At 31.9% G+C, this 18,837-nt stretch overlaps 1 protein-coding gene across 2 annotated transcripts; it reads right to left on the minus strand.

Moving 5' to 3' along the window:
* Window positions 1-5,660: 5,660 nt before the first annotated feature.
* Window positions 5,661-8,770, minus strand: LOC25479540 (sugar carrier protein C). Of its 2 annotated transcripts, XM_039834547.1 has the most exons (5): window positions 8,641-8,770; window positions 8,408-8,541; window positions 7,409-7,734; window positions 6,620-7,249; window positions 5,661-6,337 (listed from the first exon to the last, which is right to left on the minus strand). In XM_039834547.1, the coding sequence occupies exons 2-5, from the start codon at window positions 8,532-8,534 to the stop codon at window positions 5,882-5,884; spliced, it is 1,539 nt and encodes a 512-aa protein (XP_039690481.1). In that variant the 5' UTR covers window positions 8,535-8,541; window positions 8,641-8,770; the 3' UTR covers window positions 5,661-5,881. The 2 variants fall into 2 exon arrangements, with proteins under 2 accessions (XP_039690481.1, XP_024630576.1); XM_024774808.2 differs by lacking the exons at window positions 8,408-8,541; window positions 8,641-8,770 and adding an exon at window positions 8,031-8,179.
* Between the last annotated feature and the right edge of the window lie 10,067 nt (window positions 8,771-18,837).

An 18,837-nucleotide genomic window follows, 5' to 3' on the forward strand; every position in this document is an offset into this window, starting at 1 on the left:
AAGGTGTGTCTTTTGAAGAAATCTTTGTATGGGTTGAAGCAAAGCCCTAGGCAATGGTATCGTCGGTTTGATGAGTTTCTTTTGAAGACCGGTTTTGTGAGAAGCGGGTATGATTCTTGTGTGTACATGTTGAAGAAGAATGAGAAAGTCATTCTCTATCTTCTTTTATATGTGGATGATATCTTGATGGCAAGTTCTAGCAAGGATGAGATTATGAAGCTCAAGGAGAGACTAAATGGTGAATTTGAGATGAAGGATCTTGGTCCGGCAAAGAGAGTTCTTGGGATTGATATCAAGAGGAATCGTGACAAGGGCGAACTTTTCTTATCTCAACATGGTTATTTGAAGAAGGTGGTGGAGCGGTTTAGAATGTCAAACTCTAAAACCGTAAGCACTCCCTTGGGTCACCACACAAAGTTGTCTATACAACAATGTCCCCAATCCGAGGATGAGAAGCAATTGATGGAAGGTACTCCCTATGCAAGTGGGGTTGGAAGCATCATGTATGGAATGGTTTGTAGTAGGCCGGACTTGGCTTATGCGGTTAGCATTGTGAGTCGGTTTATGGCAAATCCGGGAAGTGTGCATTGGCAAGCTTTGAAGTGGGTGTTGAGGTACTTGAATGGGTCGTTGAAGGGCGGTTTGAAGTACACAAGGGCAGCTCAAGATGAAGACGCTTTGGAGGGGTATGTTGATGCGGATTATGCGGGCAATGTGGACACTAGGAAATCCTTGTCGGGTTTTGTGTTTACTCTCTATGGCACGGCGATTAGTTGGAAGGCAAATCAACAATCCGTGGTGGCATTATCTACAACTCAAGCGGAGTACATCGCACTTGTTGAAGGTGTGAAGGAGGCCATATGGTTGAAAGGGATGATTGGTGAGTTAGGAATTACTCAAGAATGTGTGAAGATACATTGTGATAGTCAAAGTGCCATTCACTTGGCAAATCATCAAGTGTATCATGAAAGGACAAAGCACATTGACATTCGCCTGCACTTTGTTAGAGACATGATTGAATCAAAAGAGATTGTGGTTGAGAAAGTGGCATCGGAGGAGAATCCGGCGGATGTGTTCACCAAGTCATTGCCTCGATCAAGATTCAAGCATTGCTTGGACTTGATCAAGTTTGTCGAAGAGTAATTCCCTTTTGGAGAGAGCAGCATGGTGGTTGATGGTTAAATTGACATCACCACCAATTTAGAAGTCAAGGTGGAGAAATGTTGGTATTGACTTCAAATTAGTGGTTTGGGAGAACAGAGGAATCGTGTCACGATTTTGCAGTCGTGACACGATCAGGGAGGCAGTGAGCTAAGTTTGCTGGAAGCAAAATCGTGGCACGATCTTGGGAAATCGTGACACGATTCAGAAACTTGCTGGTTAAGTATCTCTGATAAGGACTGGTCAACTTGGGGACCGTTGCAGATCGTGACACGATCTAGGGAAATCGTGGCACGATTTCCTCAGGACAGGACTAGTATTTAAAGTGTTCTTGTGCTCTTTTGAAGAAAAAACCTTAAGAGACAACCTTAAGACAACCTTGAGAGGTTGGAAGAGAGATAACTTGGAGATCAAAGAGGGGATCCTTTGGGGTGTGTTCCTTTGATGAGAGTGTATCTTAGGTTGGGAAAACAACATTGTAATCACCTTGGGATTATGGGTTCATAGTGTGAGGTTGGGAAATTACCAAAGGGTAGGTCTAGGGTTTTGTCTTGTGTAAAGCTTGATAAACTAGATTCTTGTAACTCTTTTGTAACACATTCACATATTGGATTGGAGAGCTGCTCTCTCCCCCAGATTAGGCCACATTGGCTGAACTGGGTCAACAATCTTGCTCGGTGTTTTGTTCGTTTTCTTTTATCGTTTTATCTTGTATGCTTGTTAGCTCTTAGTGTGGATTTGCTTACATTAGGCTTAGGCTGTTTTGTTGTTGATTAGCTTGGAGGCCATTTGCACTCATAGATTACCTCTATCTCTTGCTCCACACATCTTTGATTTATTCTCATTGGTGTGAAGGTTCATTAGTTGAGCCGGATTCACAACAAAATCTAGGGCAAAAAACGTTATACCTAGAATTAGCAAAACAAAACCCTTCTAAAGTAAACAAAACAAAATAAAACTCAAAAGAAAAAAGTGTCTAAACAATTTTCCAACATATTTAGTTACGATGTTCCAATGACTTGGGTTGTTTTCCAATGACTTGGTGTTGTTTTCCAACTCCTTTGAGCAGCTTCCAAGTCTTGTGAACGATCTGCAACAAAAAAACTATGATTAATGTAATTCTAATGACCAATTACTACTAAAATAACCACTATTAAAAAAACAAAAATTAGTGAGGGAAATTGTAAAATCCCTCTCTAATTCCGTCACTAAATTTTGCGACCAAGGAATTTGTGAGAAATTTCATTTTTTCCGTCACTAATTTCCCTCGCTAATTTTACTTTTTCTAGTAGTTAACAGAGATGAATGTAACCTTTACTATCATGAACACGAGAGAGGAAGGGGAACAAATAAAAAATGCATCTTAACCATTGACGAATCAAAACAGCTATTAGACAGATTATTAGAAACACCCCAAATACTTCGACGGCGGTTTCGACATCAAAACTTGACATTAGCAATGCCCTAAGTAAAATTTCCAGGCAAACTCTTTGATCGTTTGTTATTAGAGATGTGTTTTATATATTTGACAAAGGTAGCAATGTATTTTTATATGTACTTTCTGTTAATATAATTATGAACATAATATTTCCATTATTATTTGTAATCTTAATGATATTATATAATTTTGAACATAATCTGTCCATTATTATTTGTAATCTTATAGTGATATTATTTAATTTTGAACATAATCTGCCCATTATTATTTGTAGTCTTATAGTGATATAGTGATATTTTTTATTTTCTCATTATTTCAGAATATTTATTAATTAAATAATTAATTTTGAAAGTAGTCTTATAGTGATATTTTTTTATTTCTCATTATTTCTGAATATTAATTAAATAAATAATTTAGAAAATTTGATTGTTTTTTGTATAGCTTTTTATATTTCTTTAATATGGAAGTATGTTTGTAGAATATATTATAAAAATTAGAATCAGATCTCCTTATTATTTAATGTACATACATAAAGAAACTTTAGGTCTTCCTCAAAAAGCAAATATTTGTTTTAAAATAAAGGTTCAACTTGTATTAATTTTAAAATAAAGGTTCAACTAGTACAAAAAGAAAAAGTTTCTCCCTAAAAAAAAAAATATATCAACTATACGGATATAATTGGACATTTTTAGTCCGTGTTGAGTCTCTTTTTAGGTCAACAATGGATGAATGTCAATCGACTAATGACAAAACGGTTTAATTGTATCTTGTTGTTTTATTGACGGAAAACTCTTGACTATTTATTTTTCAACTCTACCCTCTTCTCATGTGTCCTACCGAATTTTGAAAATGTCCTTGAGATTTTTGGATTATATAATTGGAATTGAAATTTTCCCCTATTTTTAATGGAAAAATGCTTTTTTCACCAATTCAGATTTTTGAACCTAAAAACATAAGTACTTCGCATTATATAATCCGAACACACTCTCAAAATTCAAATTTTCAAATTCAAATTGAGAATCTTTGTTGTGGTAATATATTTCATTTTAGCCTCTTAAAAAAACAAATTTTCATCGTTTACTTTAGACCCATTTTTCATTTTTCTAATGTTTTAAATTCTCAGAAATAGGAGGGATTCATATTGTTACTTATATATAATCATATTTTGAATTATATAATCGGACAATTCTCAAAATAGGTTTGGATTATATATATAATCTGAAAGAGGGTATTTCCATAAATAAGTAAATAGGATGCATGGGAAGAGAGTAGGGTGACAAAAAATATAGTCAAAACTTTTTTGTTACTCAAGTAGCAATGTTTTTTGACTGCTCATAAAAACATTAATGTTGACAAAAAAAAAAAAGGATTATTATAATCATTTTTTGCAACAAATTAATAATTTTTTTGGGAATTAAATTACTTGTTAGAAAATAGTTTTATCCCTTGCAAATATTGCTTCATAACGAGAATTTGATTGTGTGCATTCGCATAGAGCTCTCATCTCAAAGATTATTTGTATAAATTGTTTTATTTAGTAATTTTATATGAAGTTACTATCATAAAAATATCCAAGGTTGGATGACAAACCAATTAGATATTTTCAATTAAAAATATGTATCTTGTTTTTTAATATAGTTTGTTCAGATAAGGAGTTTGGAGGGCTAGGGTAAGAAAGCTTAGGAAATTTATTTGTCATTGTTAGAAAAGTGGGGTTAGAGGTTGTACATTAATCAAAGTGGGTTGTTGTTTAAAGTTTTGAAGGCAAAATATGGGGTTGAAAATGGGTGCATTATGAGAGGTGGGAGGAAGATGAGGAGAGATGAGCTGGTTTAACGAGGGTGTGGGCGGTCAAATTGGGGATGAAAAGTGTATTTCTTTATGGAGTCATCCATGGCTAGAGGGGCGGCGACGGGGTGGTTGCGGTCTAGATTTTGTCATCTTTTTAACATGTATGTTGATAGTAGAGGGGGGAGATGAGGAGGCAAGGATGGGGTGTTGACGACATGGGTGGCGGTGGCAAAGACAACTTTTTGCTTGGGAGGAGGAGGAGTTGGCGCATTGTGTTTTTCAGTTAGCTAACACTGTGGTTGACAAATGGGTTTGACTTCATAACTCGGATGATTGCTACTCAGTTAAAGGTGCTTATTATATTCTACCCAAACTGAGCAACCCAACATCGATATCTACTCAAATCTTATTTGGAACAAGGCGGTCCCTCTGAAAGTCTCTATATTTGGTTGGAGGATTTTTAAGAAATCAATTCCAACAAAGGATAATTTAATTCGTCGTTGTCTTGTGCTTCTCAATTTTTTCGATTTATCCAAGAGGTAGCAGAAAATACGAGACAATTAATCATTTGTTCCTCGATTGTGATTTCTTTGACAGGATAAACTATGACTAACTACCAAATACTTTTACTGTTCCTCTTCCAAATTTAAAGTGGTTGGTACCAAAAGTTACAATCTGTTTAAAAAAAAGTTAGAATTTCATAAAAAAAAATATATATATTTTTAGGTTGAGTGCCTAATGGCCACACACAAGATGAAATCGAACTTGGGCACATGCATAAAACGTCCTCATAGTCAAACCATTAGGTACATATAAAAAGGAGTAAAAATTGTAAATAAAAATAGCTTATGGAATACAAGGACTACACTTATATTTATTTTTTTTGTCAGGTAGCCTAGTAGCTAGAATTCACCTTATAAGATGAATAAGTGGGATGTTTGGGGTTCAAACCTCGGCCCCTGCATATAATAATGTTTTGTCCTACCAACTGAGCTATGCTCACAGGACTACACATATATTTTATGCTACTTTTTGTGTTTAAAATTTTGTATGTGTATCTGTGAAAACAAACTGAAAATAAAGTAAGCTTTTTTACAACAAAAAATAAAAGTGATAGAAGACAAAAGGTTTAGCTGATCCTGAATTTATGCTTTGATTCCGCAAATGGGTTTCATCTCCTCAACAAGTTTAGTCCTTGGCATTTAGTGAATTTGGTCAATATTTGAAATCAAATCAGGCTGATATTACATCTATGTCTTGATCTTGAAACTATAACTACTGAAAAATCATTGCTATATTAAATGAAGAAAACAAAAATTATACACAAATTCAAAATTCAAGATTACTACTTCACATAGTAAAAAAACTAACTGACATGAAATGTAACTTTCATGTAACTTTGTTCTATTTCCTATATCTTCTCAATTCATGACACTAAATGCCTTTATTCTTTGTACTACATACTCAGAACTAACAGTTAAAAATTAAAAATTAGGTGTCTAGTTTAGAAGATTGTATTTTTTGATCCTCTGCCTCCAAAAACTTTCCCCAAAAGGGGTGTTTCCTCCAAACCATATGCATTTCCTCGAGCGGGACACCCTTTGTTTCTGGAAAAAACTTGTAGATGAAGAAAGTCATGAGGATCACAAAGCATCCAAAGAAGATGAACAAACCAAACTTGAAGTGACAAAGCATTTCCGTGAAGAGTTGAGCTATGAAGAAAGTTGAAGTCATATTGACAGCAACTGTAATACTCTGACAAGCGGATCGAATTTCGAGTGGAACAATTTCGCTAGGTACTAACCATCCAAGAGGTCCCCAAGACCATGCATAACCTGAAACATATACACAGATTATCCCAACAATGGTGATTGCATACCAATGAGGTAGTTTCCCTGGGTTGCCACTTGTTCCAAATGTGACAGCAATAGCAACTGTCATGATAATCTGTCGTCAAAAAGAAACAAAAAAAAAAACATTAAAAATGAACAAAAACAATGAAGCCAAAAGGGTTTTGTTAGTGTTATTAAATAGTAGCAATACACTATTTGGTACAAAATATTGTAACAAATCACTATGTTGCAGCAATACGCTATTTAGTACATATTGTAAACAACTACTAAAGTAACGGTTTAATACTTTTACGTTGTGGAATTTGAACAAATTGTTATTTTCTGCAATATGCAATTTATAACATTGGTTTTCGTGTGGAGAATGTGAAACATGTACCTGACAAATCAACATTTGAACACCACCCTCAAGGAAAAGGGCGCGCCGTCCAAATTTATCTACAACAAAAATTGAAACCAAAGTGGAAACAGGTTTAAAGCTTCCAATGATCGCGGCAGACATGAGAGAAGCTTGACTTCCAAAACCAATTGTTCTAAACAGTATAGGAGCATAGAATGTGATCACATTCAATCCAGTGAATTGTTGGAAGAAAGGAATCAATATGGCGAAAACAAGCTGTGGCCTATATTTTCTCTCCTGCAAGGTTTTCCAAGGGTGTTTCACTTTAGCCGAGGCTTCACTAGCAGCAACAATATCTCTAAACTCAGCATCAACATCATCAGTACCGCGGATTTTCACAAGCTCCTTTCTTGCTTCTTCGTGACGACCACGTGTAACAAGCGAGTTTGGCGAATCAGGAAGACAAATTGAGCCTATAATGAAAACCACTGCAGGTACCGCACCTAGCCCCAAACTTAATCGCCATCCCTCACCATTTAGTATCTTGGAAAAGTAATAGTTGAACATATTGGCTGTAAAAATACCAATGGTAATTGACAATTGAAAACACATGTTTAGAGCACCCCTGTATTTATAAGGTGCCATTTCTGATAGATAGATTGGAACTGCCTGCAAATGTAAAAAATAAAAATAACAATCGGTTAGCAGAAGACCATAAACATACCATAAACAACGATCTGAACCAAACGCACGTAAAACTCTCGTTAAATTTTCTAGCGTACACGTGCAAAAGGAATGACAAAATATTGAGATCTAAAGAAAATGTACCTGATTGGCACACCCAATACCAAAACCAAGCAACAACCTTCCAGCGATAAGCATCGCAATGTTCATGGCTAATCCATTGAGTAATGCGCCCGACACAAAGAATATTCCACCCAAAATCATCGTTGTTCGCCTACCTAAAGCTCTTGTTATGCTTGATGCCCCAAGACCAGCAACAAGAGCACTTATATAAAGGGAAGATGTAAACAATGTCAGTATTTGACTGTTGAATTTGCAATATTGATTTGCAGAAGGTTTCAAATTTGATTCCTGTTCATAAACAGATGGAAAAAATCGTTTCAAGAAAGAATCCATTGATGTTACTCCACCTATGAAAAAGAAAAGAAAAAAAAAACCAAGTCAGGAATTTCATCAATCATAACATATGCATAACAAAAACACAAAAAAACTACATTTCTTTCATGATTACAGAAAAAATTAAAGTTAACCCTTTTTACAGCAATTAACATCTAAATTAAGGGACAATTAACAATAAAACCAGATTAAAACAAGTGCCAAAAAGGGTGTAACTAATGCAAAAAGACATTAGCATCAATTCCAAGAACTTCTAAAAATTAATTAATCAATTAATTTTTATAAATAAAAAGTTATGGTAATTAATTACCTGAAACACCATGATCATTATACACACTAAAGCTACATTGTTTTCAACATTAAAAAAAATAAAAAAAATTGACCTGTTTGTAACAAATTAAGGAAAATGAAGAACAAAAATCAAAACCTATTTTCAGATTAAAACAAGAGCCAAAAAGGGTGTATGAAGCACGGACAGACACGGACACTCCTAATAATTTGAAAAAGTCACAGTGTAATAACAAGTGTCGGTGTCGTATCCGACACCAGGACACGCCTAATCCGAGGAGTGTCCGTGCATGATAGGGTGTAATGAATTCAGAAAGACATTAACTAGCATAGAAGCAATCAATTTTAACAAACAAAAAAATGTAAATTTTTACATAAGAAATAACAGAAATGAATTACCTGAAACACCATGATCATAACCAAAGATTAATCCACCAGTGGCAGCCATGATACAAGTGATAATCACCCTAAAGGTGAGTTTTCCTGGATATTTGGATGGACCATCCACGTTTGCTTCAACACCCATTTTTCCTCTAGCAAAATTATAGGGAGAGAGAGAGAGTGTGTGTGTGAGAGAGAGAGAGAGAGAGAGGTTTAGTTATATATATAAAGAAGTTAAGAGACTACATTACATTAGCAATCAAAGGAGAAGATTGAAACATTGAAACTATTTATTTATAGAATGTAATGTATGTGGATCTTTCCTTCTTATCCATCCACTGCTTAACAATTGTGTTGGATTATAATGATTCAGTTAAGGAATGATTATCAAGTTACTATTGGTTTAAATTTATGTACTTTCTTAGTTTATTTTCTGGTCCTGTTAACTGGTGTTCCGGAACACTCTTTAAGCATTTTAAAATAAGCAATTATTCTTTAAAAAAGTTAAATATTTCTATTTCTAATACATTAATTACACATATTTTCATAAATACTTATTATTTATGGTCATTAAAGAGTATCCGAGGATATTCGTTAACATTTTCCTTACTTTTTTTTGGTTAAAGTAGTCAAAAGTTGCTGAGGTACAAAATATTATTGGCTAAGGTGAATTAGGTTACAACTTTAATTTTATATTTAAAAAATATATTGAATATCAAGTACTTGTATTTTAGTTATGGGAAAAATAATAATAATAAAGCATTTGGAATCTTCATTTTATTTTATTCTCATTTTAAAATGTACCGAATATTAAGTACTTTTACTTTATTTATTTATTTCCTCAAAACTATTTTTTTAAAATTTAATTAAGTTAAGACTTCTTGTAGCTTAATGTTGTGGTTTGAACTCAACTCTGAAAATGAAGCAATTGTAAATTTCTAGAAGAAAATTAGACTTTGTAAGTGTGGGGAAAAGATACTCTCAATTGAAGAAAAAAAAAGACCTTGCATATTATTATGCATTGTCCATACCAACTGAGTTAAGTTCACGAGGAGAGTGTCTTTTATTAGTTGACAAATTGTACCTTGTTTGACCGTCAAAAAAAAATTGTACCTTGTTTGATTTTATCAATTTTTTGTAATCTCTTTTACAAAAACTAGATTCTCATTTTAAATTTGTCTCTCCTCCTATTTGCCAAGTAAGAGACCCCCCGTCGTTTTAAATTTGAGAATGGTTGGTTAGTTGAACCAAAATTTGTTCCATTTGTTACCGAAGGTTTGGAATAATACCAACGAATCACTTTTGAGTATTTGTGAGAGGGCGAGCACTCTCTTCAATAGATGAGTTAAGGCCAACTTATCAAGATACATGCCCCTAATCAAGCTAATCACAATGAGACGCTTGTTTGACACTAACAAGCGTGGGTCGCTATAAATGTGATATAGATGCCTCTTTCTCTCATCTGCTAAACAAATTTGCCTTAGTATGTGTATTTGGGATGACGAGAGTCATTTTCTCTTGGCTAAATCAGAGTGCCTATCACTGTTACTTGATGTTAATTTGGCGGAGGCACTCACATTGTTGCTTTCTCTTCAACGGGTACATGATCTCCAACTGGCTAATGTAGATATTGAATTGGACTCTAAGGTGGTGGTAGATAGTATCTATGGTCCAACTCATGACGTCTCTAATTTTGCTTCAATTATTAATGATTGTCACCGCCTACTTTCTTATTTAATAACATATAATGTGAGGTTTATCATGAGACAAACTAATGAAGTTGTTCACAATTTAGTTAGGGTAGTTCCATGTCATGCTATTTTCATATCGTCATTTGAATTTCATCTTATATCTACTCTTATTTTAAATAAAAAGCACCAAGTTTTCTTTTGTAAAAAAAAAAAAAAAAAAAACACAACGATCATAGATAAAAACGTAACAGGTTCTCTTAAAAAGAAAAAAGAAAGAAACAAAACACAAAAAAGTTAATGAATTGTTTCATATAAATCTAAATCTAAATCTATTACCAATATTATGAGTATTTTATCAAATGGGTATATTGTGTTGTCATGCACTAAAATCGGTAGTATGAGCCGTTCTGCAAATAATAGTACTATATATAGAAGCACCAATGATTGAAAGAATGAAAGTTGCTGGAATCTTTTCATATAATTAGTGATATTTGAATATTTATTTGAAACAATTTTTGTGATAATTTCTTTTTTCTCATTTTTTATTGGTCAAAAACAATGGAGAGAGAAAAAGGATAGAGAATAAAAGTATAACGTGAGTATGTGAGAGAAAGTTGTCAAAAAATTATCATAAAGTGGATGTAGACATATCATTTCTCTTTTCATATATAAGTCAACCGTGTGAAGTGTGAAAATTGTAACAAGTGGTAGAGTTGGTGGAAAATGGAAACCATTTCAATTTCTCCTATCTATGGGCAAGCCAACCATAGATAGATGGTCACGGGTGTGTGGGGGACTATTTTGCAAGTAGAATAATTGGGAGTAAAAGTAACACTTTTTTCTTTTATAACTAACTAGTTTGACTTTGAGCTATACAGCATCAGCATATGCTGTTTTGTTACTTTAATCAAGTTTTTTTTGTGTTTTTTCTAATTATTACTATTAATTTTTTTTATTTATTATAAAAAAATGTTTATTTTTTTTCCTAATGATTTCTAATTATTACTATTAAATTATGGGTTTTTTTTATTATGTGCAAATTTGCACATGTTAAGAAATTTAAAATGACAAATTTGTCTTGGAATTGTGTATTTTATATTAAATATATAATTTTTAATAAATAATCGGATGTTTTCAATGAAAAATTACCACTTTTAGTTGGCTTAATGTAACGTCATCTTTAATTATTTGATTATTTTTATAGAGTTTAGAGTCTATTATATGATTTATATGATTGATGTGATTTAAATGACTATTTGATGTGTGTTATTTTATTTAAGAGACCTTATTTTATTATTAATAGAATAAGATTTGAAAATAAAATAAATATTGAGATGAGGGGTTGTTTTGAAAATTTAGAGAATTTTGTGGGAAAAGAGGAAATAAGATAAAATAGATGGGAAGAGATAAATAGGAGAAAATAGGTTTAGAATTATTTTCACGTACAATCAATTTTGGAGAAAAGGGAGAAGAATCAAGAGAAGAGGCTGCCCAATCGAATCCTAAGGTAAGGGTGGGACTAACATTCAATCTTCTTAAGCCTATGATTCTGATAATTAGATTTAACATGTTGTAGGTTTAGTTTTTGAGAATTTGAAATTAGGGTTAAGAGTGATAATTGATGCTTAGATGATGAAAAACTGCTGAATTGATGTAGAAAGTGTGTACAAACCTTAGATAATCCATATGATGGGTCTGTTTGGTAAGACATGTCAATGAGCTTATAGCTTATAGCTTATAAGCTCGTATGACAAAAAAAGCTCTGTTTGGTAATACTTTTTCACCATGAGCTTATAGCTTATTTCACGAGCTTATAAGCTATTTTTGAGAAGCTATTCCAAGTAGCATTTGAGCTTATAGCTTATAGCTTATTGTTTTTTCTTCCACTTTTACCCTTGTTATTTTATTTGAATACCAGTTTTACCCTTATATTTAAATGACAATGTAATTATTATTATTTGGCAAAGGCACAGGACGTCCCTTTAAATAAAATACTGGGCATGGTTAATATTTTTGTTTGTATGTACCTGACTTAATTTAAAACATAAAGATAGTTGATTACGTCTACGTACTTATTTTTTATTTATGATTTTTTTAATAATATTTATTATTTTTATTATTATCTAGCAACTCTGCTAATAGGACGTCCCTTACAAAATCACTATCAAATAAAAAATATAGGACGTCCCTTACATACTTATTGTTTAATATTTTTGAAAGAAAATAATCACGTTTATGAAGGGTTTTGTTTAATTTTTTTATGAAGTATAAAAACTGAAATAAAATAAATTTTAATTAAAACATTAGCAAATTTATTAATTTAAAAATAATATATGGAAGAAATATTGAATTAATATATTAAATTTTAAATTTTAAATATTTTTAATATCAATTGATATAAATTTTATTATTAATTAGGAGTACCCTTTTATGTCATTTTACATTTATCAGCTAGTTGAACCGCTAATTTTACCAAACACTTTAACCAGCTTATCAGCTATCAGTCATAAACTATAAACTATCAGCTATAAGCTATAAGCTATCAGCTAGCTTATAAGCTATCCACTATTTTTACAAAACAAAGCCGATGTGTTGATGATGTTATGTTGTTAAATATAAATTGATGAATTATATGCTTAATATTATTGTTTGTGAAATCTCACCCCTTCTGCTTAGAAATGTTGCTCTTCGTATGAGTAACTTGCAGGTGATCGAGAATAGTTGCTGTTAGTTGCTGTCGTGAATGGTCTCTCCCTCACGGGTGTCTTAGGTGCTATGATACATAAGGGATGAGAATTTGTTATTGCTTTCTGTTCCTTACGTATTACTTTATGAAGTTTCATGAATAAGTTGTTGATTAGATTTTATGAGATCTTTATGATGAGGCCTTCGTGCCAAAAATTGTTTAACATTGACTAAATTCCGCTACGAAGTATTAAATAATATGTTGTTGAATTTTGAAGGATAAATTGTTATTTATTTCCGTTTATGATTTTTAAGAAAAGAAGTGTGACATTTCGTTTATGTTGAAAAACTCTGATTATATGTGTAATTTTTATGTTGGGAAAACAGGGTGTTACACTTAACATGTGCAATATTGCACATGTTAGACAAACTCATAAATTATTACTAACTAGTCGCCGGCAGGAGTGGATTTTATTCTCTTGCTCACATTTTTTATTTTTGGGTTGTGTTAACTAGTGTCTCCGAGGTATTAGTTAAGAAAGTAAAAAATAGAAATGTTTATTTGAAAACAACAAACTTTTGACTTTTAAAAAGTTGAACATACCATTTTTTTACAATTTTCAATGTAAAATTTCTAAATTAGTCTCCTTAACCACTAGTTAACATTTCCACTTTGGCCATTTGGCGGGTTTCCCACGATATACACACATTTATCTTCAAGTGATTTGACACTCCATTGTTTGGGCCTTTTGGAAGGAGTGAAACAACATGATTTTTAAAAGCAAAGCTCAGAATTTGTTTCAAGTTTATGTCTTTTTCTTGGTTAATAGCTAAGCTGCCCTCTACTGCTTTCAGTTACAATGATCGGTGGCGGAATCCTTTATTATGTATGGGTACTAGTGTAACGCCCCGTGCCAAGCACGGGATACATTTTATTTAAATTTTTTTTAACAGGGTTTACACATAAATAAGTTTTTTTAGATATTATTTGACTTTTTTTGTTTGATTTCATTTAGAATTTTGATATTATGTAGTGCTTTATTTTCATATTTAAAATTGAGACAGAGTTGGCAGGGACATGCCAACTCTACTTAAAATATTGAGAAAAAGTACAACTATACTTAAAATATAAAAATACTATAAATAATTAGTATATTCTTAAAAATATATCTAATTAATAAGAGGTATGATTACCCCTGCTATAATCTACCATTATGGCTCCGCCCTCTCTTTAGAAATCTTCCGCCACCTCGCCCCCTTTTTTTTGAAACCTTCATCACTTACGATGTACCAACATTCAACGATGGTGTGATGAGTGGCGTCGTCCCCCCGCACCACCCTTTCTCCGGTTCCCGCAACAATTCGTGTCGTTCGTTTCCGATTCAACCAGTACCGCATCTGCTACGGGTGGTGGTTGCTTAGTTGTTGGTATTCGTAAATTGTTGGTTGTCACCGGCAATCTTGTTTAGTTTTGTGTGTTGGCTTCTCAATAGCAGAACCCCGCATTGGTTTGGTTGAAACCCGAAAGGGTCCGTTCTTTATTCTCTATTTTGCCACCGTTTTAGACATTTTTCGCCGCCGTGTGGATTGGTTATGGTGGGTCATTCGAATCCGCCATCTCCTCCCTTTCTTTGGAGGTGGTTGAGGTTCTATATTGGGCCATAAATGACTGTTAATTTGATGTTGATCATAGCAGTAAACAGTTAGTGCGTGTGAATTTGTTAATTACCGTGTTGGCGGTTGAATCTACTTCCCACTCTCAAGAATATGTATGTGTTTCGTATCCCATTAATCCTTGATTGACATGAGACTGTGTGGACTTGAAAGAGTCGTTAATGCTTGTTGTCGTTGTTGCAGGGAGTTGATAGCACGTGATCCGATTTTGTGTTGAAGATCGATCAATTCGCCAAATTATAGACCCGATTGGCCCTCACAAACGTCTATCGTTAATGGTATTCGTTTGTTAGAATTAATTAGGGTTGAATCCACTTTGTTGATCTTTTTTTTTATATATTACTCGTTAGGGTGGATCCACTTGGATTGACTGGATCATATTTTTTGTCATCCCAGATTTTATATAATTTTTTCCTTTTTTTAATAATATATATGAGCAACTGGTGATCGATTAAAGTAGGGTACCAACTTAATTGAGATTATTCTTTTTGCTCTTGTCTTATAAAAATATAATAAAAAACCTACCACTTTGAATAAAGCTATTACTTTTTTTATTTAATCACTCTCTCGGATTTCAATTATAAAAAAAATATCTAAGTTCAAAAATTTACTTATATGCAATTAGTTTTCTCGAATGTTTCTAAAAAAATATAAAATTATGAAAAGTACCATCTATTGGAACTTGTTTCATGAGAATAAAAAAATATTAAAAATAAAACTTACATGAATTAAAATGTATATTAGGATAAATAACATTAAATAGAGTCAAAGTAAGTTATATATTTTTTTTTAATTTAAGATAATAAAATGTAGTTGTTTATTTGTTATATCTAAGATTGGAGAGAGTCCCTAACCTAATTAAAACAATCTAACCTAATTTCGTTATATTTTAGTGTAGTTATGATTTCCAATTCATCGTTTCCCCTTTTTTCCAAGCAAACATTTCCTCCTTCTTAATATTCCTAACCGAAATCCACAAACATGGGGAAGAAAAAGGTAGGAGATCTATGTCAACCCACTCAATTTCATGCAAGTTCTTTAACTCCAATGGTGATCCTAAGAGTAAGAGTAAAAAATTCTTCAGGTATGCTAATGTGGGATAGATCAGGCAACTAAAAATAAAGGTAATTGTTTTACCATTTATTAGAAAATGTATTTACTAAAAGGATTGTGGAAAAAAAATCTCCTTCATCAAAATAAGCATACATTTTCTTTAGTTCTTTTTGTCTCCATAATTTAATGGTTGAATTTGATCTTAGTTGATTGAAAAGAATTTTGTAACATCGTTTTCCAATCTCTAAAGAAACAAATAAAATGGTTCAACTAAATGAATAAATATGTAGTTTTTAATGGTATTAAATAATCAAGTTGATAGTTATAAATACTTACTTAGGAACAACTTAACTTTTGCAACAAAATTGTCAGATTCGCCTTTTTAAATTTACCAGAAGATAGAAAAAAGAGTACGTTCAAACTGATATCTCTTAAAAATTATTTGACAAATAATTAAAATAATAATTAAATATCGTAATGTATTATATATTAAAAATGAAAATAAATCGATTTCACCCATTCGAATTCAATTCAATATTCTTCTAATGTATCTTTGTATTCTCTTTCAATATCCACCACAATTGGTTTAATTTCTTTCATTCTTCAAGGCTTACTTAAGTAAAAATTATTTTATTGAATCCTTATTATTTTTAGTGTGGAGAGAGTGCGGAAGCTATTAAAGTCAATTGGTTTAAGTGAGATAAGGTGTGTCTTGGTCGATATAGTTGTTGCTTGAGGGTTCATATAATGTAGAATTTTAACTTATCTTTGTTACATGAATAGTTTTAGAGGCTGATATGGATCAATGAGTTTGCATTTTAGAGTTTTAGCTTCTTAGAATAGGTTGGGTGAGTTCATGTGAAGAGTGGGGACAATTAGGAGTGTGTGTGGTAAAATTACTTCCATGATGTTAAAATAGGGGCGGAGATGGGGATTAGAAATTGGTTTGATGACAACTTGATGATAGTGGAGAGTAATGAGAAAAAAATACTCCTTTTTTTTTTGTTGCAATGATTCGTGGTTGTAGAGTGGTCCTTTGTGTGATATATTTAGAAGAACTTTTGAGTTATATCAGAATAACTCTATGCCATTTAAGGAGATACGTAGGTTAGGGTTGGAGACGATGTCATAGAATTTTTCTTGGAATGAGGTGCAGGGGATATATTGTTGTTATTTGGTGGACAACATTATTTTTCAGGCTAGCATTTTTTTATAAGTTTCTTAAAAGTTGATCATGGTGAAAGTTACTCTGACAAAGGGGTATATCATCTAGTTGCAAGTGGAGCATGATGAACCTATGGCTCTAAAAAATCTCATTAGGAACAAAGTATCTCCTCTAAATGCCTCTCTCTTTTCGCGGAGGCTCTTGAATATCTGAATTCTAATAAATGGCAACTTAGCTTGATGGAGTATTTAAAATATGGACTTATTTTTATGTTATGGCAGATGTGAAAAAGAGGAAAATTATCTTTTTTATTTTTAGTGTGAATTCTTTGGTAGCATATGACATAATATTCTAAAGTGGTTGGAATTATTGTGTTCTTCCAATTAATTATGGAGGGTACTCTTCATTTCAGTGGTTCTCAATTGTTCCAAAAAAAGTTTGTTTTAGTTTTCAGTTGATTTTGCTGACTTGCATTTGGATTATTTGGAAAGACAAAAATTCTTACATTTTTGTCACAAGAACCAGTTTATGGTGTTGTTAGATAAATTATATTTCTTGTTTACTGGATACAAAATGCTAAGCAATCATGTATGTATTTTGAGTTGAAATGTTGGTGAAATAATCTTTCTACTTGTCTTGGTTATTCTACCTCATGATTTGGTTCTTTTGTATCTATGCATCTTGAACTTTGTATTTTCCTTTATTGGGTACATCTTGTGCTTGAAGGGTTTTTAATATAATTGATTTGAGGTCTTCATTAAAACAAAATCCACCTCAGTCAAGACACCAACTACATTAATATATAATTTAGTTCATGTTGTTAGAAAGGGATGGGGGTTTGAAATTAGTTTGATGATAAAAATATGATTCAAATTACATTTCATGTCGTAAGAATCATTGAAAACATCATATGCAGTGTAAACGAATACATGTTTGTAGGGACCAAAGAAGATTTAAATATTTTGATTTTTGTGTTAATTGTAAAATTCAGTTTGTATTCGTTGTGTGATGGTCTATACAAACCACTGTTGCAAGCAAAATCAAATAAGGAAATCGTGAACGCCATTCCCTCTTGGAGCTGCTCCTTGAACTTGTAGATCAATGTTCTTCGTATAAACACACATATTCGATCACCCTAGATAACAAATATTAAAATACTATACTTTAAACAAAGCAAAACAAAAAACGGTATGAAAAAAGTCCATTTCGATCCATTAGAACCAACTCCATAGAAAATGGTAGTTTTTTTTTTATTTTTGTAGTCTTGAACAAACCAAGCACGAACAACCCTCACAACCAATGTCCACGATTATTTTCTTGGCGAAACATTAGAGATGAAGTCGTGTTTCGTAGACGTTTTTCTTTGCAATAGAAAAAATTAAAGAAATTACTTAGAATATAGATATCAGAGAACCATAGAATAGAAAAAGAAGAACTATATTTTGTGATTGTTGTGTACTCGTACCTAAAAGCGCTACTATTTATATCAAAAAAATAGTACCATAACGGTTAATATCTACTAATTATTAATTTGACCGTTTTAAAATTAATATTATCAACGTAATTAATATTATAAAATGTGCATTAATGATTAGATTATATTTCATCTAACCTACAAAAAATTAACTTCATAACATTTAAAATTCAATAATATCTTATTAATATTAAGTAATATAATTTTGTAACGAATAAAAATTAATTATATAACCTTAAAAACTAATTACTACAATTAAATTTTTAATTAGTAGGTTACTGTTATAGTGTAACGGACCAAAATTCAAAATATAATTTATTCAAGTTAATTATTATAATTTTGTAACCTACCAAATTTTTAATGTACCATATAAATGTTAATCGAATAATAATTATATTAATAATCATTTGATTGTAACGTACAAATTTTTAATGTAACATATAAATTTTAATCGAAACAATTATTATATTAATAATGATTTGATTGTAACCAACTGTGTATTTTATGTACAATTTAATGATTAATAAAAAACGTATTTAATAATATTTATTTATAATTATTAAGCTTGTATTAAAAATTAGAAGAAATTTTTGGAACAAATGCCAATTAGGATTATGATGATGTGGACATCTTTAGAGGAGAGGATTTTGAAATAGGCTATTTCTAAAAACTCTAAATTGTTAGTATAAAGATTTGGGAGTAGTTT

The sequence above is a fragment of the Medicago truncatula genome, chromosome 5 (genome assembly GCF_003473485.1).
Source record: "Medicago truncatula cultivar Jemalong A17 chromosome 5, MtrunA17r5.0-ANR, whole genome shotgun sequence".
Taxonomy (NCBI): domain Eukaryota; kingdom Viridiplantae; phylum Streptophyta; class Magnoliopsida; order Fabales; family Fabaceae; genus Medicago; species Medicago truncatula.

Bases quoted from the DNA above. Each gene is read 5' to 3' on its own strand.
- LOC25479540 (XM_039834547.1), bottom strand. From the start codon at position 8,534: ATGGGTGTTGAAGCAAACGTGGATGGTCCATCCAAATATCCAGGAAAA. The intron at 7,735-8,407 runs GTAATTCATTTC...TCTTTTTCATAG, and splicing joins TTATGATCATGGTGTTTCAG to GTGGAGTAACATCAATGGAT. The intron at 7,250-7,408 runs GTACATTTTCTT...TTACATTTGCAG, and splicing joins GTATTGGGTGTGCCAATCAG to GCAGTTCCAATCTATCTATC.